Source organism: Serinus canaria, chromosome 7 (assembly GCF_022539315.1).
Source record: "Serinus canaria isolate serCan28SL12 chromosome 7, serCan2020, whole genome shotgun sequence".
NCBI classification, from domain to species: Eukaryota; Metazoa; Chordata; class Aves; order Passeriformes; family Fringillidae; genus Serinus; species Serinus canaria.
In genome coordinates, this window is record NC_066321.1 from 30,360,918 (window position 1) to 30,385,599 (window position 24,682).

The 24,682-nt window shown below is 40.9% G+C and overlaps 1 protein-coding gene across 1 annotated transcript in view; it reads right to left on the minus strand.

Moving 5' to 3' along the window:
- Positions 1-4,532: 4,532 nt before the first annotated feature.
- The window catches only part of COL3A1 (collagen type III alpha 1 chain), a 49,332-nt gene continuing 29,182 nt past the window's right edge, over positions 4,533-24,682 (minus strand). The window contains exons 14-51 of the mRNA XM_018911733.3: positions 24,369-24,413; positions 23,585-23,638; positions 23,195-23,293; positions 23,035-23,079; positions 22,822-22,920; positions 21,995-22,048; positions 21,753-21,860; positions 20,542-20,595; positions 20,318-20,416; positions 19,181-19,234; positions 18,734-18,832; positions 18,527-18,580; positions 18,362-18,415; positions 17,836-17,889; positions 17,525-17,578; positions 17,266-17,310; positions 17,080-17,178; positions 16,885-16,992; positions 16,328-16,381; positions 15,314-15,367; positions 15,158-15,211; positions 14,512-14,565; positions 14,202-14,309; positions 13,985-14,038; positions 13,433-13,486; positions 12,662-12,823; positions 12,429-12,536; positions 11,515-11,622; positions 11,106-11,159; positions 10,823-10,930; positions 10,147-10,200; positions 9,929-10,036; positions 8,734-8,787; positions 8,399-8,506; positions 7,504-7,786; positions 6,855-7,042; positions 6,435-6,677; positions 4,533-5,767 (exon numbers count right to left, since the gene is read on the minus strand). Of these exons, the coding sequence (XP_018767278.1) occupies positions 5,621-5,767; positions 6,435-6,677; positions 6,855-7,042; positions 7,504-7,786; positions 8,399-8,506; positions 8,734-8,787; positions 9,929-10,036; positions 10,147-10,200; positions 10,823-10,930; positions 11,106-11,159; positions 11,515-11,622; positions 12,429-12,536; positions 12,662-12,823; positions 13,433-13,486; positions 13,985-14,038; positions 14,202-14,309; positions 14,512-14,565; positions 15,158-15,211; positions 15,314-15,367; positions 16,328-16,381; positions 16,885-16,992; positions 17,080-17,178; positions 17,266-17,310; positions 17,525-17,578; positions 17,836-17,889; positions 18,362-18,415; positions 18,527-18,580; positions 18,734-18,832; positions 19,181-19,234; positions 20,318-20,416; positions 20,542-20,595; positions 21,753-21,860; positions 21,995-22,048; positions 22,822-22,920; positions 23,035-23,079; positions 23,195-23,293; positions 23,585-23,638; positions 24,369-24,413 (3,435 nt within the window). The 3' untranslated portion in view covers positions 4,533-5,620. The remainder of the gene's footprint in view (positions 5,768-6,434; positions 6,678-6,854; positions 7,043-7,503; positions 7,787-8,398; positions 8,507-8,733; positions 8,788-9,928; positions 10,037-10,146; positions 10,201-10,822; positions 10,931-11,105; positions 11,160-11,514; positions 11,623-12,428; positions 12,537-12,661; positions 12,824-13,432; positions 13,487-13,984; positions 14,039-14,201; positions 14,310-14,511; positions 14,566-15,157; positions 15,212-15,313; positions 15,368-16,327; positions 16,382-16,884; positions 16,993-17,079; positions 17,179-17,265; positions 17,311-17,524; positions 17,579-17,835; positions 17,890-18,361; positions 18,416-18,526; positions 18,581-18,733; positions 18,833-19,180; positions 19,235-20,317; positions 20,417-20,541; positions 20,596-21,752; positions 21,861-21,994; positions 22,049-22,821; positions 22,921-23,034; positions 23,080-23,194; positions 23,294-23,584; positions 23,639-24,368; positions 24,414-24,682) is intronic.

Sequence of the window (24,682 nt, forward strand, 5' to 3'; positions counted from 1 at the left end):
TAAGATTTTTGCAACATTATGTATCTCATTAAATTTCCAGAAGAGGCACTTGGTTTAAATATGGAGTTTGCCAGACCCAGGTTCTTTTCTGGTGCAAAGAACTGGACATTTCACTGAGCCATCAGGCTTTTGGTCTTGGTTAAGAAATGAAATCCGTATTATTAAGAAATATATTCTAATGATTGACTACAGTAATGCTGTCTTATTGCCATAAATAATAAGCAGTCCTCCAAAAGAGCACCTTCTGCAGTCTGTATGAATAACATGCACCTGACAAGGAATAATGGACCTTAGATTTTCCTAGTGAAGTTATCAGGACAGCCATAGCACAGCAAAGTGTTGGGAGAACTTTCTCCTTTACTAATTCAAAATTCTTGTAGACAGCTCTTCCTCCAGGTTACTCTCTGCAAGTGGAGGCAAAATACTATTTAGCTGAAAGCACAACAAAAGAGAGGTTGCAAATTGCGCCCAATGCTTATTTAAAAGTTGATTTATTTTGCTTTAGGAGGGAAATTGTTTGACAATTTGCCAGCTTCCAGAAGAAATTCCTAGCAGCTGCTCAAATCCAGAAATCATCATGAGCCCACTATAAGTGCTGCTTTATCCTTGCCTGGCTTCAGGTGACAAATGACTGGGGGGAGAGGGGACTTGGGGCGGGGTTTGCAGCAGCTGGCAGCCTTGGTGGCCAGGGAGAAGCCTCGCCTGTCTCCCAGGGGAAGCTGAGGGCGTCCCCCATTGTGTTACAGCGTTTACAATTTGGTTGCCTAGAGGCTTTGCCTAGCAAAGCTTTTCACTTAGACAAGGGCTGGCTGGATTCTTGTCACATTCTAGAGGGGTTTTTTACATGTAATTTTTGTTTTGTAAAAAACAACAAAATGGGATGTTGTAGTAGTATCTGTGCCACAGACCGTGGGGTATCCACATTCTTTGGAAGAACAGCTCTGGTGTCCTACAACAGAGCTTCACCCTCAGATGACCACTTGCAGTTAACTGGAAAGGCAAATTCCAAGGTAATATCAAAGGCTAAATTAGTGATATTTTAAAGTCATTGGTATGTCCTGAAAAACTCCTTGAGGAAGGGCTTTTTCCTCTCGTTTCTCGTTTTCTCTCTTCTATGGTGCTGTGAAGTAAATGAGATCAGCTGGTGTAACAGAATGAGGTGCTGTAGATCAGAGTTAGACATTTCTTGTATCAGTCTTATCATTGTGTAGGCAGCTTCTTTCCTTGTTTTTTCCTGCCTCTCAATCAGCTTCATGCCTCTCTTTCAACTACGTGGACTATAATATTTTCTTCTTTTCTCCAGGGCACCTTGAAATTGAAATGCTTGAAAGCAGGCATTGGTGTTTTCATCCAGATCAGTTTATACTGAGCAGTGTTGTGGGCTTAAAGGGTAAGGAAGGCAAACAGTGGCTTCAGTCCTCCAAGGGTGAGAGGGTTTGCTCAACCCACCCTTTTGGATCTGTGCACCTCAGTTTTAGCCTAACCAGGAAGAAAAGTTTTATTTTTATGGGTTTTCCCTCTATGGAGGCAAGTAAAAAATCTAAAGATGGATTAAGAGCAAAAAACTATGATTTTTTCTCCTACTGTAGGGTGTGGGCCCTTGGGTTTCTTTGCTCCCCTTTAGCTGCTTGAAACTGAGCATTGCAGCTATTAGACTCATAATCTGTGGATATTTTAATTTATTTTTTTGGGAACATGAGGCTATACTGGAGTTTAATATTCGCAAGGCAGTTGGTCTTGCTGAGAGAGGATTCCAGGAAGACAGAGGATAAAGCAGTTGCAAAAGGAAAAATTAAACTAAATGAAAATATAGGAAATGCTAACGAAGGAAAAAAGATTCTGTGCAAATATGCAAATAGTACAGGAAAAACAAGGTAAAAATGATAGTTAGACAATGTTGGTATTATAGTTTAAAAATCATGACCAAGGGTAACAATCAGCAATTCAATGGCTGAAAATGATAGTAAAATATATAGTTAAATAAATAAATATAAAAATATATAGTAAAAATATAAAGTATATAGTAAATATAAAAATATATAGTAAATATATAGCAAACTATATAAATATAATAAAATTATAGACAATGTTGGTATTATAGTTTAAAAATCATGACAAAGGGTAACAGTGAGCAATTCATAGGCTAAAATAGAAAATGCCAGAGAAACTGGGAATCCATAGATGTTGTTGTCCAAATGGTGTGCTTATGCTAGAAAGAAATGTATACTCTTGGGTTATTGTGTCCAGTGCACCACAGTTTGCTTGCTGGGAGCTGAAAGGTTTTGTTTTAGGCTGTCATTTCAGTCAGAGTTCAGAATATCCACAAGGAGCCTGTTTGGGCAGAATTGCTATCTGATTACCAGAACATTTAGACTGGTATTTCACCTGCTGTCATGCTATTCAGACATTCAGCCTGTATTAAAATCAGAGGTAATGCTTCTTAATGTACGAAATAACTATGAAAGAAACATGAAGAGTATGATGAATCACAGCTGAGAATCACCTGTGTTAAACCCTGCCCCAGAGGAGAACTTGGTGCACAAAGGGAACACTCCAACAGCAGACCAGCTTTCTTGAGAAGCTGTTGTCAGTTCTGTGAGGAATTGGACAATATCTTTAGGAACAGCAAAAGAAATCTGCTTTTTCCACAAGCCAATGAAGAGGACACTGAGTGAGGATGAGTCACAGGTGTTTGTAATTGGTTTACAATAGGGTCTAATTAGATAGCAAGGCCCTTCTGCGGGAGAAGGGTTTTCTGGATTGCTGCCGTGGTTTGCAGTGTTTTAAACATAATCTCAATTTTAAAAGTTCAAAAAGGAGATGTTGGAATAGTTCCCATGCCATGGACTCCAACAGAAGATAAAGCTCTGGTGTCCTGAAAATAAGCTGCACCTTCGTTTCAAGGCAACACTGAAACCTAAATGAGAGCTTTAGGTTTGATTTGCACTCTTGGTATGATTCAGGCAACTTTTTGTGGCAGGGTTTAGTTTGTTTGCATGCTTGGGGGCAGTTTGCTAAAAAATGAAGGCTTTTATATTAAGTAAATATTTTGTGGTGGTCTTGGTTATTTCTTTGTGTTTTCTACAAATGTTCCAGAAAATCAACTTTCATTAGTAGAAATTATAAATGGAAGGCTTGATGAGTGTGTGTGCTTTAGGAAGCAGCCTCCAAAGCTTGAGTTTTAAGTTTCAATCATTGTTTCCAGCCATCCACCCAGCCCCAGCAGCACTGGGGGTTGCAAAGGCTGTTTTCCTCTGCCATGGCAATTAAGAACAGGTGTTTCCAATGCATTTTCCCACCAGCCAGCATTCCTACCAGCTGTTTTTATTAAACTCCAATCAAAGGCTTCCTACCATGTAATTGATGCTAGATAAATATTATTTTGTACATGTAACTTGCATTTCCATATACAGTAGTTTATTTTCACCATCAAATGTGGAGGTTTCCTGCAAGAGCCAGTGCCTTTTATGAATTGTTGGCACTGCTGTTATATGTTGCATTAAGTACAGTCATGTCTGTGCTGATGTTGCATTTGTGCTGTTAGGGCATCCCCAGAGCCTCACTGTCTTCCTTCTGTGTGAGCATGTCCAAATTTGCAGTGCCAAAGCAGGGCAGTGTCTTGGCTCAGTCCCAAATCTGGTGGGATCTCTTAAAAAACAGCATTTCTTTGTTCATTTCTTTTTCCCTGCTTGAGCTAATCAGAAAGTATTCTCTGAGATTGCATAATCCATATTGTCACAGAGAATTTCTAAGAATTGTTTTTTTTAATCCCTACTTTTTGTTATCTGATCTTGTTGTAGAATATCTTTAATGGTCCTGGGCTGTGCAATAATGATGTCGGGACAGGCTCTGCCCTTGCTCCATGGGAAAGGCTGAGTGGCATTTTCAGCATTTGACTGTGGGACAGCTTTCCTGGCCTGGGCTCTGTGGTGCTGTTACTTCTTTCTTCTGGCCTCAAGCTTAGGCACTGCCAAGCTACTGTTGCTCCATAAATGTTACTGTGGTCACTGTTGCTCCTTAAATTTTTGCTAAGATCTGGCGATGACTGAGTTTACAGCTGCATTGGCCATAAAAAGCTTTGTCAAACTGCTGGTGCTTCTGGCCTGCCCTGTGGGAGCCTTAAGCCCTTTATTTAAGCTGCCCCCTGAAAGGCTGGCAGCCTGTGACTGCTTGGTTATTCAGACTGAGGCAGGTTTCCTGGATTAGGGAAGGTTAAGATCTTCTATTTTCTCCGAAATGACCTGCCTTGATGCCTGGGCCCTGCTTTGGGTGATGCTGTCACATCTGAATCCCTGCTGACAGAGAAGCTCCCTGTGCTTGGAAATGTGAGCCACTGGATGGAGAGGAGTAGAAAAAGCAAGAAAGAGAAACTTTCATCCTAGTACAGCATAAACTGGATCCCTTTGGAGTACGAGGTTTCCTTCAAACAGAGGAACTGATCTTTGAAAAATCATGGTGATACCAGAGCTGTATCCTGCCTTGTTCATTTGTTCATTTTGACAAAGGTACAAAAGGTAAAATTAAAAAAGAAGTCAGTTTTATGAAACAACAAGAAATTTTATTAAGATATTTTATTATGTGTCTCTGTAAGGAATAGACCAACAACCATATAAAAGCTTACAAAGATGGTTAACCTTCAACACTATAAATGTGTTAACGTGACAGAAGAAATTCACAATTTTGCATCTTTATTGACTTTTACAGAGTGAAGGGAGAAAATCCTCAACTATGACATGCCAATGGCAATCTTTGACAGGAGACATTTACAATTGCTTTAAATCCTTTAACTTTTTGGTTTTTTGAGCAAGCCAATAACCCTGACTTGCAGAGTTAGGAGTGAAAAATACATTAGCACCATCATATTAGTCTTTTACACTTCCCTAATTTTAGTGGTCTTGACCAGCAATGACAGGAAAGTAGAGAAGCACCTTTGACAACAGAATACAATCCAGCAATAAAATTATGGTGACTATTGACATTAAGGTATTAAACTCTTAAGATATACTGTACCTTTCACAGCTAATCAGTACAGAAATAAACAATTTTGTACCAAATGAATCCCCGGAATTGGCCACTGGGTCCAATGCATTTTGATTGAATTGATTGATTTTTGGTTTGACTCATCAGACACATCCCAGTTTCTGTCCATGTTGAGGTAGTTGAAACAGGGAGGTCGTTCTAGCTTTATGGACTGCATCTTGAAAAAAGGGTAAACTTTGGTACTGGGAGCAATCAGTGCTTTGTAAATTGGCTAACATTCAACTAATAGAACACAGTGTTGTTTTAGTAAGTGTTGAAGTTTCATTATAGCACCACGGAGACGTTCTGAAGATGGAATTCGGTAAAAAAAATAGAGCAAAAAAAAGCATTTTTACTGTATTTTGTGTAATAGCAAAAAAAACAAAAACAAAAACAAAACCAAAACAAAACAAAACAAAAAAACCAAAAAAACCCACCAAAACCAAACCCTTGATATCAAATTGATTTTTCCCCCAGAAATTTTGTTAATAAATAACTGGGATATGTATGGGCACCTGTACTAGCTGACAAGGCTGAAACAAAGGAGCACAGTTGGAGTGTGTCTGTTTGCTGGGGTTTCAGAAAAAGCAGGATCTTTGATTTATAAGAAGCAGACTGGGCCAATGTCCACGCCAAATTCCTGATCAGGACCACCAATATCCAATGGTGCAATATCAACCACCGGCAACCTCATGGTCTTGCGCGTCCTGTATTCGAAAACTGTTTTACCCCACTCACCAGAGTGTTTCTGTGAAGTTAAACAGAAAAGAAAAAGTTGTTAGAGATTTGAGTGCTGGCCTATGTGGCAGTCATCCCACAGGTCATCAGATTTCAGGTTTCCTATTTCTGTAATAGCAAACCCTCTCAGGCTGTTGAGGACTGGTTGCTGTCCCTGTGGAAATGACCCCAGGAGGGAGAACTCATGGACAGTGTTAGAGTTGTCTGCTTGTTACTGGAAAGGCTGCAGGTGCTGTCAGACCAGCATGCTCAGGGATGTTCCTGCTCCCCTCCACTACTTTCTGCTGCAGGGAAGCAGTGTTGGATCTGCAAAATGACTGTGTTTGCCCCTTCCCATAAACACAGCCCATGGCTTCAACCAGCTAGCCTTGGTTTGGTATGACTAGTTCTAGAGTTGACAGGGGATGGATACAAACTTGGCAACTGTGACTTCCCTGACATTGACTCTAAAGCAAGGAGGTACCTATAAAGCACAGATTTAAATGGAAGCGCACCTCACTTCCTACAGTTGCTACAGGAATTGCACTTCTGGTGTACAGAATCTAGGTTCCCCCTACTAGCTTTAGCTGTGTCCTTTCCTTACCAGGCCATGCAAAGCTCTCTCTTCCTTTATTATGGATCTAATCCTCTAGAGGGAATTATTTATTAACTACAGCACTAAATTCCTGTTTACTTACAGTGCAGCCATCTTCCAGAACAGCATATGTGAATTTGCTGTTTCCTTCAGCCTTGATCTCACTTTCTGTTGAGCTCATGAGTTTCAGAGCTTTTTTAACATTCCCAGTGTCATGGTCCATGTAGGCAATGCTGTTCTTGCAGTGGTAGGTGATGTTCTGGGAGGCACGGCTGGAGAGGATGCGCAGGAAGGCCAGCTGAACTTCGGAGACATCCTCGGGGAGCTCAGGGTCTCCATAGCTGAACTGCAGAGTACCAACACAGGCAAGAGTGTTTGTTCAATCATGTCTAGGCTCAGTCCACATCAGGTTTCTTTTTCACATAAAAATTGTCTCATTCAGTTTAATTTCAGAATAATTTTTAGTGTCTTGTATATGTTTTAGCACGCCCAATCTGGGCTGTTGACTGTGCTCATTTCTCACCTGGAAGCCTCCATTCATAGACTCTCCAAACCAAACGTGTTTCTTTCCATTGTTTCCACTGGTCCACCAGTTTTTCCTTGGCACAGTCCTGGGGTTAGCATTGAGGCAGGTCTCACCAGTTTCCATATTGCAGTAGACTTTAATAGCATCCATCTTGCAGCCTTGGTTAGGATCAACCCAGTACTCTCCTAGAGATAAAGGAAATGTTAAGGAGTTTAATATATAAGGAGAAGAACCTGACTGCATGGTGATGAGAGATTTCTGAGCCAAATCAGGAAATGTACTAATTTTGACAGAAGAAATGCCACAGAAAATAAGATTATATAAAAAGATACTGAGTTCGTGTGAATTCTGTAAAGGGAATGTAATTTGGAATAAATTTAGAATTTGTAATGTTTTTCTTTTTCCCCTAAAATGGTTTAAACATATGTTCACTTCTAAGGACACAATGAATGGAGTTGAAGTCAAATATATATTCTGTGTAAAAGCATAGTTAATTATGTCTATCATCTTTTTTATGACATGTATTTGAAAAAAATCAAATTTTTAAGGAATATATCTGCATTTAAATTCTGAAGTTAGGAAAACCAGAAAACCAAAACAATGCCCAAGACCTGCTGCTGCTGGTGAAAACAGGATCTAAGCATACCACTCTTGAGCTCGGGATGGCAGAATTTCAGGTCTCGGCAGTTGCGAGCTGGATTCTTCCGTGACCCGTCAGGACTAATGATGTTTTCAATCTGGTTGTTAATTGATTTCATTGAAGAGATGATGTCACCCAGATTGATATCGTTTTCCTTGGGCTCATCTCGGTATTCATACCCGTAGGAAACTGGACCCTTCTCACCAGCACCCAGGGCAGCTGCACCACCGCCACAACATGGGCCAGGAGGTCCAGCAGGACCAGGAAGACCAGGCTGCCCTGGTGGACCCTAAAGAAAAAGTAAACAGGTTAAAACTAAAAGTCTGTGTGGGCCCTGGTCTTAAAAAAATGACAGTTCTTACACAAATATGAAGTTTACTTATTCATTGATTAAACAGATGTATAAACATCTGTTTAATAGATTTTCCAGGCCTTAATTTTCTTAAAATTGTATTTTTTCCCCTCATTTTGTCAAGTTTGACCCTCTTTATGTCTGAGCTTTGAGAAGGAACCCTCTCCACAAAAATCCAGAGAATGACCATTTCTTGGCTTTAGGAGGTAACTGTGATAGTGACAACTTTGCAGCTCTGGCCTCTCCAGATCAGTCTAGGAGCCCCATTCCATGGCTTCCCAGACCCAAAGGGAAACTGAGAGGAGGAGATTCTGTTGTATCAGTTGGTGATCAGCTGAGACCAACACAGCACCCAGTGAATCAATAGTTACACCAAACTGCAAAAGAGCTGCATGGCTTTGGATTTAGCCTTGGCAACTAGGTAACCTCCTGCCACAAATCTTGTCCATGAAATCGAGAGTTCCTGAGGGAGCTATTTAGAGTTAAGCATCCTCTGTTTCATGAATATTCCCAAAGATTTGCTTGTGTGAGTTTGCAGCATTTACTTACAGCAGGGCCACTTTCGCCTCGGGTACCACGGGGGCCAGGAGGACCAATTGGACCTGGGTAGCCACTGGTACCATCTTTTCCAGGTGGCCCAGCTGGGCCTGGGGGACCCTAGAACAATGAACACAAACAATATGGTCAAAGTAGTTCATCAGAAAATTCAGAAATACTTATTGAGGTGTTTCAAATATTTCTGTATGATTTATAAGGTGCTTTTTCTTTCTTCAGCTGATGTCTGTTAAGATGGCCAGTTAAAATTTATGTCTGTATCTATGTTTACATTAACTAAACAGTCTGAATTTTCCTCGCAGTTAGGCTGAGTAAGGACTTTTTCTTACCCTTGCACCGGAAGCTCCTGGACCTCCAATTGCACCTTGTGGACCCAGGGGACCCTATAAAAAAAGGAAAAGTCAGTCATACACCTCCTGGTATTGCAACTACCAGCACGTGCCTTAAATAAAGACATTGAAAATGTCTTCAAGATCATACAAAACACATCCTTATAACAATGTTATGTCAGATATGAGAGAATGGTGGCCATTCTTTAATCAGAAAAAATAATGAATGTCCTCTTAAATGTTTTCATATAGAGATGTGCTATCCAAAATGCAAGAAAGCCAACTGACACCAATGAGCTTTGGATGAACCCTAATATTCATAAAAATACATAGCCATAGCCAAAGCACTGCAGTTGTAATGCTATTACCAGTAATGTTATTGAAATAATTTGATAAACACTTATGATTTCAAATACATTTACAGATTTGTTTCACATGTGCAGTGCAAAAGACTTAGAGAACTTTTAAACAAATGGCTATCATCAAATGAGAATTTATTATTTTTTTTCCTCATTTGATAAGTTAGACTTCAGGCTCTATTGTCTTGTTGAATAGGTTGGTACTGGTGCCATCTTTGGTGTGTTAATTGAGTGAGCTTTGGTTTCTCGATTCTCACTTGTATCATGAGGGGTATTTGTAGATTTTTTTAGAATAAATCCCTTCTTAAGCCTTTACTGGTCATAAATATCTATGGCATGCCTGTCTATTGTTGCCCTTCAATTCTCTTTGCTATGGTTAAATGGTGATGCATGCTTATGTACAATCCAGTAGTTTACAATTTCCTGCCCATTTTGCCCCAGTATTACTTTCTATAACAGATACATGGCAGAAGAGAGGTATTTGGACTCTGAGTAGCTTTAGTTGTCTGTCTAGGATAGATTTCTAACAGAAATAGGCATTCCAACCCCTACCTCTTTATTTCCTAATTAAATCAGGAATAGCCTGATTATATGATAATATATAAGAAGTTTTTATGGAAAGGGTTGTAGTAAACCCATCTTTACTTTCTAACAGCTTCTTCCAGATCTTTAATTTTGCTTATGTCAGGTTGATTCAGTGAATCTGGATTTTGAAACATCTGACAATCAAATTTACCTAGATTCCCATCAAATTAGCCAAGGTTAATTAGGTATCTGGGGCCTAAACACAGAAACTAAGATCAGCTGTAATTCCCAATCCAGTGCAAAATACTCACAGGAGGACCAGGGAGACCAGGGGTACCAGGAAACCCTCTGTGACCCTTTATGCCATTGCTGCCTCGTTCACCAGGTTCACCTTTATCACCACGAGGACCTTGAGGACCCTGTAAGAGTAGATTTACAATAAAAGGAAGATAGAAGGAGATAAGAGCATTGCCCATGTAACAGGAAATAGAGAATGGATGACATCACAAATACTTTAGATATGACTTACGGCAGGACCACGAGCACCAGCAGGACCAGTAGAGCCAGGAGGACCAGGTGGACCCTGTGACATGGTAAGAATGAGAAGGTGTGGATCACTTGGAACTGCTTAGCCCACCTCTTTATTTCCAGATAAGCTGTATGTGTTCACACCCAGCAGGTGTTGGGAAACAGGGGAAGCTCCACACACACTAGAATCAGTAAGAATCCTGGCCAGGCCATTTTTGTACCAATGTCAGCCTTTCTCAGCTGCCTGTAGGCACTGATCTGCACACAGGCACTACAGCCCTTCTCCCCTCTCTCAGTGAGGTGCTCAGTGTGCTGGTGTCAGCACTCCTGAGAAATAACTTGAGGGCTTCCAAAGTTACTCCCTTAGTTTAAATAAATAACACATTGCTTGTGCTGCATGAGCACCAGATGGGATGGAAATTAGGACAGGGCCTGGTGGGATGATGTGCTTTTTGGCATCCTACAGGATACATGAATTTTGAGCCTAATTTCTAAAAGTTGTCAGAACATAGACTCTGAGATGTCTTTCCCCTGAATATTCTTGTAGAACTGGTCCTTGATGTCAAGAAACTCTGACAGTAACAAACTCTTCAAAACTTCCTCTCTATTCCTGCATGAAATGGACTTTGCATAGAAAGGGTATGAAAATAAGCAGTAACCCATTCACTTGATCTTACCTGAAATCCTCTTTCACCAGATTTTCCAGGTGCACCAGCATTACCTGCAGGTCCAGGGTGACCAGGGGGTCCTGGAGGGCCAGGGGAGCCACTTTCACCACGGTCACCCTGCAGAGAGTAAGGGGTAATAAATACCAGGTTTTATAGGACTCAGTATAAGGAGTATACTCGGTGGAGCACAGGAGGTTCAAGGAACAAATTACATAGCATATAGATTACATTTGTTGCCATGTAGTTCATGTGTAATTTATTGGGCAGTCTAAGGATACTGGTGATTTCTTACTTTGCCTCCTGGGGATCCATCACGTCCAGGCAAGCCATCAGAGCCAGGGTTACCCTGCAAAACAGAGTGGCACAGTTTGTTCACAAACTGCATGACCAGTAGACAGCTTGTTACCCAGTAAGCTTGAACAATGCTCATCCAAGAAAGAGTTTTCAAGAGAGAAGAGTTCCTGGAGGCAGAGTGGTTCCTAAAAGACCTGTAAGACCTGAATTATTTTGTAGGCAGCACAGTCCCAAGCAAGACAGATGATGTCTGCAGGCAGAGAAGGGGATGGCAGGGACAGGAGGGTTCCACCTTAGAGGAGGGCAGAATCTGCCCAGGCTCCTGCCTTGTGAACCTTAAAGCAGATTTGCCCCCAGAAGCTCCCATTTGTAACTCACAAGGTAGCAGGGAAATCCCATCCACTCACATCTCTGCCAGGCTCTCCAGGTAAGCCTCTTTGTCCAATAGGACCTTGGGGACCAGGAGCACCGCGTTCTCCTGGGATACCATTGGTGCCTGGTTTGCCATCTTCACCCTGAACAAAAAGGGAAAGGATTCCATTGCAGATAATGTTCTTAGGAGAAACCAGTGCATTTTGTATCTTATTAACTATGCAGGGATTTCAAAGGAGACCTAATGAAGTGTTGGGCCAATGTGGCTTTCCTGGTTGTGAATACACAAAACACAAGAGATAAAAATTTGGCCAAACTAGTTTCTTTTCATTGCTGGCAATATTCATGCAAGGCCATTGAATGTTCCTCATTAACTGACAACTAAGAAATAATAAACAGGTATGTCTCTTATGTGCCCAAAAACAGTGGCCAAAATGGTTAACCAAAAAATGCTGGTCTATTACTAGATTAGTGATAAAATACAAACCGAGCCTCATCCCATCTTTTCTGAAGGGAGTGGAAGGGTACTTTTCTGTTTGGGTCATAGTATTTAAGCAAGAAACATATTGAGAATTAAGCAAGGGTAAACAACTAGTAGTAAGTGAGACTATGACTTGGATCTTGTACCCGGGAGAGGTTACAGCTTCCTCCTCCTCATGACCCTCCCAAAGTGTGTGAAGTCGGTAATATACACCTAGATATAAAATATATGTAATATAATCTGAAAGACAACCTTGCATTCCACAGCAGCTGGATACCAGACATTTTAAAGCCTGATCTTTTGCATTTAAACACAAATAACTGTAAATTCTCCAACACCCTCAATACATTCATTACTTTTTACGTCTGTAAGCTGTTTTTAGCACTTTTTGCCTCTCTAGGCTAATTTTAGCAGCTGGGTTGGGGCTGTGTCAGGGTTGAGGCTGTAGCTGCAGTGGAGGGCTCTCACCTTGGCCCCTGCCATCCCGGGGGGGCCGCTGGGGCCACGCAGGCCCGGCAGACCTGTGTTCCCCCGGCCGCCAACGATGCCTTGAGGACCTGGCTCGCCGGGAGCCCCCTGTTTGAGAAAAGTTCACTGCAGTCAGTGGGAGCATCTTTAACATTCCATAGGCGGATGCTTGATCTGGACAGACATAATCCCTGTCTCCTGGTGGAACAGTCCCTGGCTGAAGGGACACTTACCCTTTCTCCTCGGGCTCCTGGGGGCCCTTTTTCTCCTGGTGCGCCCGGCTCACCTCTGATTCCAGCAGGTCCTGGACCTCCAGGAGCACCAGAACTACCAGGGGGTCCAGGAGGCCCATCCTTGCCTGCAGGGCCTGCGTTACCAGGGGGACCTGGACTACCCTGTAAGGAGGGTTAAGAAGGAAAGCGTGAGCTGCACCCATGCACTGGCATTGGTCTTGTGGAGGCCAGCCAGACCTGCGTCATTGCCTGAAGGCAGATTCAGGGTCCAGCCCTGTGCACCCAAATCGGATCTGGTGTTGTAAGAGAATCCTCTCATGTATCCCTTTCACAGCTGGCATTTTTTATCCCTGCTGTCTGGACGTACTCCTGCACATTTTGGATTCCCAGTGCCTGTAATGCATCCAACACAGGGTACATATTCCTTGCTCGTGGCTCTACCACAGAAACTGGAAATAGGCCGCAGGCCCTTCTGCTTTCTCGAATCACTCCTTCCATATGCCTTTAATATTGTGTCTTGGACATGTGCAGAAGGAAATGGCTTTCATTACAGTCTCAGCTGAGCCAATGAATGGAAAGAATTGCATTGACTTCAATGGTACCCTAATTAAAATCCTGCTTTCTATTCCATACCATAAGGAGGGTAAACTCTTTTTTGCAGATTTTTTTCTTGAAGTTCAACCATCATGTTCAGAATGTGTAATATATTAATATATGTCTAAATGTATCCACAAAGTAAGATTAAAAGTAAAGGGGGATAAACCAACTTACATTGTTACCAGGGGGACCAGGTAGACCACGAGCACCAGGGAAACCAGCAGCACCCTAGAGGAGATCAATACTTTTAGTTGTTATTTTCTGAAAACTGGAAAAACAGGAACAAATTGCTTTTTACATACCTGCTGTGTTTAAATTATAGTCATGTTTTGTTTGAAACCTGAATTAAATGTCTTGATATGGAATAAAAAGTCAATTTTTTTTTTTTTTGTTATGGTAAGAGGAGGTCACATACTCTCCTCAAACTTGAATTAATGGGATTTGAGATAGACAGTTGGCAAAGATGGCAAGTAAATTTAATAACTGTTGAGATAAGCCATTGTAAAGCTTTGGGTCATTGTGTCAAAAGCTATTTTGGCACCTTCCATGAAAATCAATGTAATCCAGATCACTAAAGACTTCTACTTTAATTACTCCTTCTAGAACACTTTAAATATTCTTGAACTGCCAATACTATAGTCATTGAAGTTCTTATTTTTCATTTAGGTCACATTGGTTGTAATAAATAGAGGCATTTAGCAGAGACTAAATTGGAGAGATACTCACAGGCCCTCCAGGAGATCCACGGTCTCCTTTTATTCCTTGGGGACCAGGTGGACCCTACATGGAAGGAAGTAGATAAAGCAAAGGATTTGATAAAGATTAAAATTATAGGAAGTGTCATTAAGTTTCAGGCAGTTCATCTCCTTGCACTTGGGCCCACTGAGGCTGAGGGAGGGCTGAAGAAACCTCTCCATAGCTACAAGGAACAGCAGTCACTTACTGGGGCACCAGGGCCGCCCTGTGGACCAGCTGCTCCAGGGGGTCCAGCCTCTCCTCTCAGACCAGGGGGGCCTCTTTCTCCTTTCCCACCAGGTTCTCCATTTTGGCCCTGTAGAAAAATTATAGTGTTATATTACCACTCAAAAAAGCAGATGATACTGTGGCAAGAAATGCTATCCAGGGAGTTTAAGTATTAAATTAAGTGTGAATGCAGTTGAACTCTACTGCCCTACCAGTGCAGGAGGGGAAGGACAAAGCCATGTTCTCTATGTGTGCCTGAGTAGTGCAGGAAGAGTAGTGCAGACACTTACTGGGGCTCCAGGGAAGCCAGCAGGCCCAGGAAGACCTTGTTCTCCTCGTTCACCCTGTGGAAAACCACATGTCAGCAATGGAAGATGTTAGAAAGATAAAGTTCAGGTTAAAAGTTAGAGAATACTGCTGTTAAGGCTGCTGAAGTTTCTTTGTCTTACCAGCCCTTCGGAGGAAAAACCCCAAACATCTGATCCAAACCAACTTTTGCTCCAAAGTACTAAACACAACTGTACAGGAATTAACTGATAATTGTCTAAAATGTGGTAAACTTAATTCAGCTACAACTGTATGAACCCTGAGTGTTCAAATGAGATCCTAGTGTGTTAAATATAAAAAAAAAAAGGCAAAAAAAGGGTTTTTATGAAAGTTTACTTAACTTTAAATCAAGATGGACATGACTGTTGCTCACACTCCTGCCTTGCCCTGTCACTGCAGCCCTCTGACCCCTTTGTACTGTTAAAAGCCTTGATTTTCTGAGGCCTTTAGTACTTATAAGTCCCAAGAGTCAACAGGAGCTGAATGTGCTTGGTTTACATGTGGCCCAAGCCAAAGGTATTGCTGATAGGCTTGGTGCAGCACTGATACCTACAGCAGGCAAGAGGAGCTGTGGTGAAGCTACACAGGAAGAAAAATGCTGTCACTTACAGGACCTCCACGGGAACCCATCGGGCCAGGGGCACCTGCTGGGCCAGTCTCTCCCTGCAGGGAACAAGGATGGTCATGGGGGGTTTGTCTTCTTCCCCTGAGACAGCCACACCTGGCACTCTTTACAGTACAAACCCCATGGTGAGGATGCTTTACCTTATCTCCAGGTGGGCCAGCAGGACCAGGAGGGCCAATGGGACCTACATTGCCCTAAACAATTGGGAAAAGAGAAAATTGTGTATCTTGTATCCAAATATGACAATGTTAACTCTTCTGTTTTGATCAATAGCACTTGTGTTTCAGTGTCAACAAATTTTCAAAGATACTTAAATGAAACAAGTGTACAGTGCCAAAGTGCATTTGCACACCATGTGTTGGAATGATGCTCTGAAATCACACAATTTTGCAGTGTGAGAGATCTACAACTGAGTGATTCCTTTTTTTTTCCCACCATCCAAACCTAATCCAAAACCACCTGAAATTAATAGATCTCTTTCCCTGGTATCCAATAAAAGTGACGTGTTGCCCTAATCTTCAGTTAGATAGTTGATCCACATTTCTTCAGCATCTCCTGGTTAGCTCCCTGACTTATTTCTTTTTTGAAAATTTAATGTGTACCTTATGGTCAGAAATAATTTTTTTATATTTCCTCCAACTCAACCAAGCTGCATTTGTATATTTCTCATCACTCACTACTTTCATATATATACTGCCTGCAGGTAGTGATTTGATAGACATATATATTTCAAGTGTCCATTTTATGTGTATTTGCTATATAGATGTATAAATATATCAGATTTAGTAACCTGTAGGAATATTCTGTATGAGAATATTTACTATCCATGTCTTTTTGTGATTCATTACAACATCAGTCAGATAGATTTTCTCTTTCTCTCTAAAATATGGTTTCTTTCCCTCTAAAATATTGTCCCAGTCAGCTACAATCTTTCTTCAAAAATTCCAGTACATTTACCCAAGGAGTGGTAATCACAGAAAACAGTATTAGGGCTAATTTAGTTTACAAGCCCAGTTCTGCACTGCTGGAATGAAACACAATGAGATTACAGCTGTTGCTGTTGTAGATAGTATTATTCACTGTGAGGTTACTCCTGTTCTAAGAGCTGGCTGTGTAAAGGTGATGGATAAACAGTTGGATGTTTAAATACTCACTCTCTCTCCTCTTGCACCAGGAAGGCCATCAGCACCTTTACCACCAGGTTCTCCCTGGGAAGTTTGAGATATAAAAACCATGAGCAAACAAGGAAGCATGAGGAGGTGAGCCTAAATGGGGGGAAGGATCTCATGCTGAGGGTCTCTCAATAGCCAGGTTTCCTTAATGAAACTGGGGATGATATTTTGCCCAGTATTCAGCATCAGATGTTACATTATTTGATGAGGAAAAAACCCAAATTGATTCAAAAACAAGTCCAGGCCAAATGGCCTTCCCATGGTATGAACTATTCTCATCATTAATTAGATTCATTAGAACTGTTTTGATGTTCCCATCCCCCAAGAGATCCAGTGCAGGAAAATATCTAGCATGTATTAAACTGAGGGGAAAATCCCATATTTTTCAACATCTAAAACCCACATCCCACTGCTAAATCAACAGTGCTGCTACACTCTGCACCTCTGAAATCAGGCCAAAGTGAAGACATGGACAAACCCAGGGCCTTGTGGGACAGTAACATTAAATCCACATAAAATCAAAAGTGTGTCTGTGTTACCCTCTCCCCTTTTGGTCCAGGGCTTCCAGAAGCTCCTCTTTCTCCTGGCATTCCCTGTAAGCCAGGCAGTCCTGTGCCTCCAGGGGGACCAGGTGGGCCAGGAGGACCCTAAGGAGTAACAAAAAATAATTAGAAAAAACAAAATGAACCCAAATGGTAGCAGAACAGTAGAAAAGGAAGACATTCTGTGGGTACCTTGGCACCTTCTGTGCCAGCAGGACCTGGTCCACCTCTTGTTCCAGGAGGTCCTGGAGGTCCTTGTGCACCACGTTCTCCTGGGATACCATTTTCACCCTGTGATAAAAAATGGGTTATTCTTTGTTTTCAGGCTCATATTTTGTTAATTATTTATGTCATGACAAAAATTGCTTTATTATTTACCTTAGGGCCTGGGAATCCAGGTCCTCCAATGTCACCTTTTGGCCCCTGGTTATGAGAAAATGAATGTAAGTTAGCCATGAACTTTACTAACTACATCTGCACTGTGGTTTGCATTGTGGTGGCACTCCTCTATTATTCCCCCAAATCAGACTTTTCTGCTCTGAGGAGAGCAGGGAGCTGTCTGAATTTGAAAACATAATTTAGCAAGAACTTCTCCTTAATTTTTTGTTAGTTGAAAAATAAAGGAATTGCTACTTACTGGTTCTCCAGGCTTTCCATTCTCTCCAGCTGGTCCTGGTCCACCAGGCAATCCCTGTATGAAGAAACAGCATTATCCATGGTACACAGATAAGTTATGCCTTTTCCATCTTCAGATTTTTGATTTTGACACAAAGATGTGTGGCCAACTCACTCCTTGTAACTTTTGTCAAGTGGTTAATCGGTTATATTCTATTATATTCAAAATATGATTATATCTGGCACTCCAATATAAATGTTCAGATACTTTTTTTTTTTGTGGGTTTGTGTTAGTCTATTAAAAAGAATCAGAAAACAATAAGCACACAGCACCTGGAGGCCAGGTGGGCCTGCTGGTCCTGGTTCTCCTCTCTCTCCAGAAGCACCCTAGAATCAAACAAATGAGGAAGAAAATCCATGAACTTGCCTGAGAACACTTCAACATATTGTGACCTGATGATGACATTGCACAAGCTCACAGACCAATGTATGTTGGCGTTGTGGTATATGCTCTTTTCAATCCAACTCTTAGATGTGATTCAGCAGACACATTTTAACTTGATAGGAGTTTGAAATGCCATAAACATTAAAGGGAGCAACAATACACTTCTGCTTGAAAAGACAAAGAGCTCTAAATTTTTATTTCAATGTACACCAAGTATACCTGACTCGAGTTTCTCCCACCAATGTTTTGAATATTCATTCATTAAAACAATGGCAAAGAAGAGCTCTTTATTTGTCTTCATAAAAGGAGATTTATTCATATAATTAAAAATATTTTCTTTCTGCTAAATTCCCAGTGTCTGTCTGTAGCTGCCAGACCCCAGATCATTGCCTCAGATGGGCCCACCACACTTACAGTAGGTCCTGGAGGACCTGGGAGGCCAACATCACCATTCTTCCCAGCAAGACCCTATTCAAAGACAAAATTGGGCTATGGTTAGAGAGTGATACCACTTTTGTAAGACTCATCAAGTTAGTTTTAATACTGTGTCATTTTTAAACAAAAATTAGCAAAACTTACAGGTGGTCCAGGTGGTCCACCAGGGCCTCTTTCTCCATTCTTGCCTGGTGCACCCTTACAAAAAAGAAAGACTACATTTGAAATACTTGTTTCTGGTCAGTGGAAAATTGTCTAAAGCAGCAGCGTGAGACAGCCCCACTATGGAGCAATTTAGTTTAACATTTGACCCATCAAGCATCAGCACAGAAGAGGAGATATCCCACTCACCTCATTGCCCTTAGGACCAGGGAAACCCATCACACCTGGCTGGCCACGTGGGCCTGGAGGGCCAGGTGGGCCAGAGCGTCCAGATTCACCCTGATTGCCCTGGGATTAGCAAAAAGAAAGGAAGATGTGGCATCTGTGAGGTGAAATAAAGCAATTCCTAGGACTCATTCAACCTTGAGTGAGGGGGAGACACTGTTCAAAATTCATTATGAGTTCTGTACTGCAACTGTGGCCCATCTACCCTGTATTTTACACAGTGCCAAATAACAGAGTTTGCAGGCTGCTCTTGCAATGATGCGGCATAAAAATTGCTCTGGTAGTTAAAGCAAGCAGAGAGGAGGGAATTAATCTGGCTGTGATAACAACCTGTCGTGTGGATGCTGTGGGATGGGGGTGGGGTTGGGTTAGCAGGAGGACTGGGATAAAATATTTGCACAATGTACTCACGGGAGGGCCGGGCTTCCCATCGCTTCCAGGGCTTCCTGGAATTCCGGGCAAGCCCTGCAAATTGAAGGAAAAAAAGAGTGTTATGCTTCAGTTTAAAATGCACATTATGAAGTTTCAGTTAATAAATACTAATATATAAAAACTGTTGCTTGCTATCATCTTCTTCAATAAAGATTAAAAGTCTTTCCATTTCCCTTAGCCTGTGAAGGGGAAAAATTGGAGAAAGCAAACAAATTCTGTCATTATGGGTCTATTTTTCCTGAGAGTTGTATATAAGCAAGACATGAGACATTATTCAACAAGCACAGAAATTTTCTTTCATTATATTGGAAGAAAACTATATTTAGATGGAAAAAAGAAGAAATTAAACAATTCTGTCTACACACCTCTACCTGAAAGCAACACAATGTGCAACACTTTTTCATTAACTTGTTTAAATTTCTAAATATTATTTTTGTTGTATTTTAAATAGTTCACTTTCTTTGCCTATAAAATCTTGTTTCGCTCCTGGAGGCCTGCAGTTGGGCTTTTGAATGTCAATATATTTGTTGTTAGGAGTTGTTAATTCTTACTACAGCTCCTAGAATGTTGTTCCATGTACACCTAGATGTTGTCTGCACAATAGGCCATGTCTGAAATGTTACTGATATGTACTGTAAAAACTGACCAACAGCTTATTTGCTGTAATTAAAAATAAGCCAAAAATATAATACTCATGTATATTGAAATACTTAAATTAATTTCTAATTTATTTTTTAAAGTCTATTTACATAATAACTGAAATAGAAACATATTTAAATAAAACCCCATAATATCTAATGTTAGAATTTGCTGAAATGTTAAGAGCTAATGCAGAAAATCACCCAATGCTGGCTCATATTCAAGGCATTTCTCATGGCAGGGCCTGGCATGCTCTGAGAGCCTCCCAAAGCCTCCTGACTCTGTCGTGGCAGCGTCCTGGGAACGCCCTGTGACTCTGCTCTGTTACCTGTCCCACCATGAATGCATGCTGCCACTGCCTAAAGGAACTCTGATGGACTGATGAAAGGATTTCTGATGGACTCCTCTACCACATCAGCTCAGGGGAGCCATCTCTAGCAGAGTTCATCCCATTTTCTCAGAGATGTTCTGTCTTACTCTCATTCCAGGAAGACCTGGACCTCCATCCTGCCCACGCTCTCCTGCAGGTCCGCTGGGGCCGGGGGGACCTGGGCTGCCACGCTCACCTGCAGGACCCTGGAAAGAGAGGTGGAAGCAAGCAGCAAGGGAATCAGCATTGCATAGAATCTGAGATTGTCCATCCAAATTCACATGGATTCTCCAAAAGTTTGGAGGACTCTTTTCGAGGAAGATTTTTTTACCTTTTCGCCTGGAAGTCCATTGCTACCGGGCAGGCCACGGAAACCAGGGGATCCCTGCCAGATAAAAAACAAGCTATGGATTAGAGGCAGTATGACACAGGTAATAATAGCAACTGGGTTTTCTTCTAAACTATTTGCCATAAGACAGCATAACCAAAATTAATGAAAAAAAAAAGGTCAAAGTGGTATTTTGCTGTAGCAAAAAGGACTGCAGACTATTTTGTCTTTGATTGCAGTGTTCCTGTTGAAATTATAGCCTGTCCTCCTTTATTTTTAGATGGTCCTGCATCATTATTATATACCATGAGTTTTCTAAAATACTATAAAAACCAAAAATCACATTCAGTATTGACAATTATTTTCCTCTAGTTCAATACTGAGAAGAGCTCTGTTGTTTTAATATTTTTTTGCTACTATCTTTATAAAAGAAATTTTAATTAAAATTTCATTTTGCAGCCCCCTTTATATGTTTAGTATGATTAATTAGTTCATTATGCATCTTTGGTTTCCTCATAGCTTCAGCAAATATTGCATTCAATTATTAAATTAGGACTTACAAATAGATCAGCACAATTCCCTTGGTTTCTGATGGGAACAGAAATCTAAAATTTGTAATGTTGCTATTGATTTTGAATAAAACAATTAGTGGATTTCTCTGAGAGAATTATTAAATTTTTAGGAAATTATTATACTAGTCAAAAAACCTGTTTGCTGTTGAAATATTATAACATAAACAATACTGGTATTGATATTGAAGATGTATTAGCAATAGAGATGTTGATATAAAGATATATCTTGAATGTAGAAGAAGTTACATCAATTTCACTTTCCAGAGCAGAAATTCTCTTGATTGTTGATTGTTGTTAACTGAGAAGTAATTTTGAAATTTTGATTATTTGTTCTCCTTGGGGTTCTCATAGTTTATGATTGCTTCTCAGCAAAAATCTTTTGGTAAAACTTCCAGATGTATAAGATCACTGCTTCTTCTATATCAAAACCAGAACGAAATTATTTTTTTTCCAACTGAGTTAGATCCAAGAGCTGCAATTCAGAGGAGAAACTAGATAAGAATTCTCCCCAGTTTTGTAACCCAGTTTCAAATCTGGAATTTACTGAGGAGATATATGGAGCCAAATGTCCCCTGGAAGCGGTTTGAACTTCCTAATTTTTTGTCTCTGTCTTGGCTCAAGAGCTTGTGTACCACAGCTCACCCTTTCTCCAGGGGTACCAGGTACTCCGTTCTGCCCGGGTTCTCCATTTGCACCTCTCTTCCCTTCCTCACCAGGAGGCCCAGGAGCACCTGGGGTGCCATTTTCACCCTGGCAACAACAGAAACCCAAGCCCATCAGTGAGTTAGAAGTCTCCAAAAAACCAAACAGATTTTGTATGAGGAAAGATTCACGGTTCAGGCTTCCTTGAAAAAAGCCTCTGGACACATTTTGAAATCACTTACGCGCTCGCCTTTTGGGCCTGGATCTCCTTTTGCACCATCCTTACCAGGGTCTCCCTAAAAAGTTGAAAATCCCATTAAAATTATGGGTTGCAGATGGGCATCATTCTGGAGCTATTAGAATGCAGTAGTGAAATACTAGGAAGTAGACATGATATTTCAAATTATTGACTTCTCTTTTTATTTATCATTCTGCAAAGGAGTCAGCATGCACTGGCTGAACCTGCAAATGAAAGCCATGGGACTCCTTAAAAATGCAGTAAAGGAAAGAAGTGATACAATCTTAAACACCGCTGAGTAAATTTTGCTGTCTGTTCCTGAGCTATTTCAGACATCATTGAGTCTTTTGTTCAAAGTCCCTGAATATTTTCTCTGACAGAGAGCTATATGTGGTGTAAGGCTGTAAGAAAAGGGCCTGCTGGGGTAAGTGACAGTGAAAGACCAGGTACAACTCATGGGGTTTAGTGGACTGTGGACTCAGCTCTTGGGAATTAAAACAGGTGAAAATAGGATTGCAAAACAACAGATTTTGTCTGATGTAGTCAATTTACACAAGCAGTCTCTTTGTTGTGTCTGAATTGGTAGATAATTTAGGAAAGCAAATAGATATTATCACCATATTTATGTATAATCTTTATATATAGCAATACCTATATATGAAACAAAATGTTATATATTTATAAAAATAATTGCCTATTTTCATTATAAAAGAATTTATTAGACTATTTCAAGTGAATACAAGAAGATCAATGGGTTTTTTTTTAATGTTATTAGGCTTAGTTCCACCATATTTGTTGGTACAACCAGTGTAAAGACCATCAGTAACTCACCGGACTGCCTTTTGCCCCAGGGTTTCCACTTGCACCTGGAGGACCTGGAAGACCACGGCCTCCTGGCAGACCAGGAGCACCAGGAATACCAGAAGGTCCCTGCAGAGAGAGAACAGAGATGAAGAGAGAGTGGCATTGGTGGACTCTACCCAGTCCAAACAGTGACCCTCACCAACAGAGTGAAGAAATGGCAGAGTTGTGGAAAATACCCACCATTTCACCCTTGTTTCCAGGGCTTCCAGCTCTTCCAGGAGGGCCCTGGAAAAACAAATTGGACAGAGTAACCAATGCTGCTAACCCAGGACCAGAGCAAAGGGCTCTGTGAAGAGCAGGTGACACAGCATCTCTCAGGTCCCAAGTGCTACTGATGTACCTGAGGCCCAGGTGGCCCAGCATGACCCTGAGGACCAGGTTCTCCCCTCTCTCCAGGACTACCACTAGCACCAGCAGGACCAGGAGGACCAGCTTCACCCTATGGAAAAAAACAGTAAAATGAGAAAATGAAGGGATCTTCATCTCCAGGCCAATCAGCATTAAATTAATGGTTTCTACCACTTAGTGGTATTTTGTTGTGGGCATTCATGAAGATGACGAGGATTGGGTTTGTCTCATGCTGCATATAGCACATCTGTTCTAGGCTTGCAAACAGTGTAATAGCAGCCGGGAAAAGGAGGGCTCATAAAATAATGATGTAGAGTGACATCAGCTGTGTAACTAGAGAAAGGACCAAGTCCCATGTAGTTATGTGTCTTTAGTTGAATACCTTAAAACCTGGAGAGCCTGGAAATCCTGCAGTTCCAGGGGGACCTGGGGGACCCTTAAAAGTGGAAGAAATACTGTTAATGCAAAAGGTAAAAGCCATATGGAATTAATCTCAAGCTAAAAAAAGGAGTCTGATTATGAGATTTTTCTCTGAGTAAGGAAACACCTGGAAAATGGCAAATATAAATCATGCTGTAAAAGATGAGATTTGGCTAGTCCTAAAATATCACACCTACATCTTAGCTACCCTGACTTTTACATTTTCAGCTGAATTTCTGTGTTTTAAATTTAAAAACAGAAAATCTATCATTAGGGAGATTAAGTTAAAAAAAACTTTCAAAATTTGTTCTAATTATAAAAAAAGAAGAAGAAAAGAAAGCCAATACAGCTGTTACACACCCAAGTGGACATGCTCAGGTTTCTAGGCAGATGTAAAAGAAAAATATTTGCCAACTCCAGACAGCAGAATAATTTATTTGATAAGATCATTCAAAATTTGATCTTCATGAAGTGCAGCAATTCCACCCAACTATATGTTCTCTGAGAATAATCTGGGTTTGGATTTTTGCATTTTCTGATTTACAGTGTTAGAGCTCTCCTGTTGCCCTGTGTCCTTTAGGTACATTAACCAACACAATGAAACATACACAATGGAAACACAGTTAAATATAATGCTCATTCTTGAACAAGTACACCCCAATTTTGAGTTTGCTGGCACTGCAGAACATCTGCTAGAAGTAATTAGACTAAAGCAACACAAATACTGAGAGTCAAAGTTGCCTTACAGGTGGGCCTGCTGCTCCTGGAGATCCGTCTTTGCCATGGGCACCCTACAGACAGAAGAGAGGTATTAGGTACAGAGCACTACCCTGGACACAGAACCCACATCCTTTCATGTACATAACTCAGGGACCATATTTTTGTGTCTGTTCTTTCCCCCTTAGTTGACTAAGACTGAAGGATTCCCTAAATGATAAATTCCAAAGTAATATTAACAAAATATTTTGTGAAGGAATAGTCAACATTTTACGTGACTTGTACTGTGACAGGAAGATGTAAAAATACATTCCTATTAAATTTCTTAAGGAAATAACAGCTA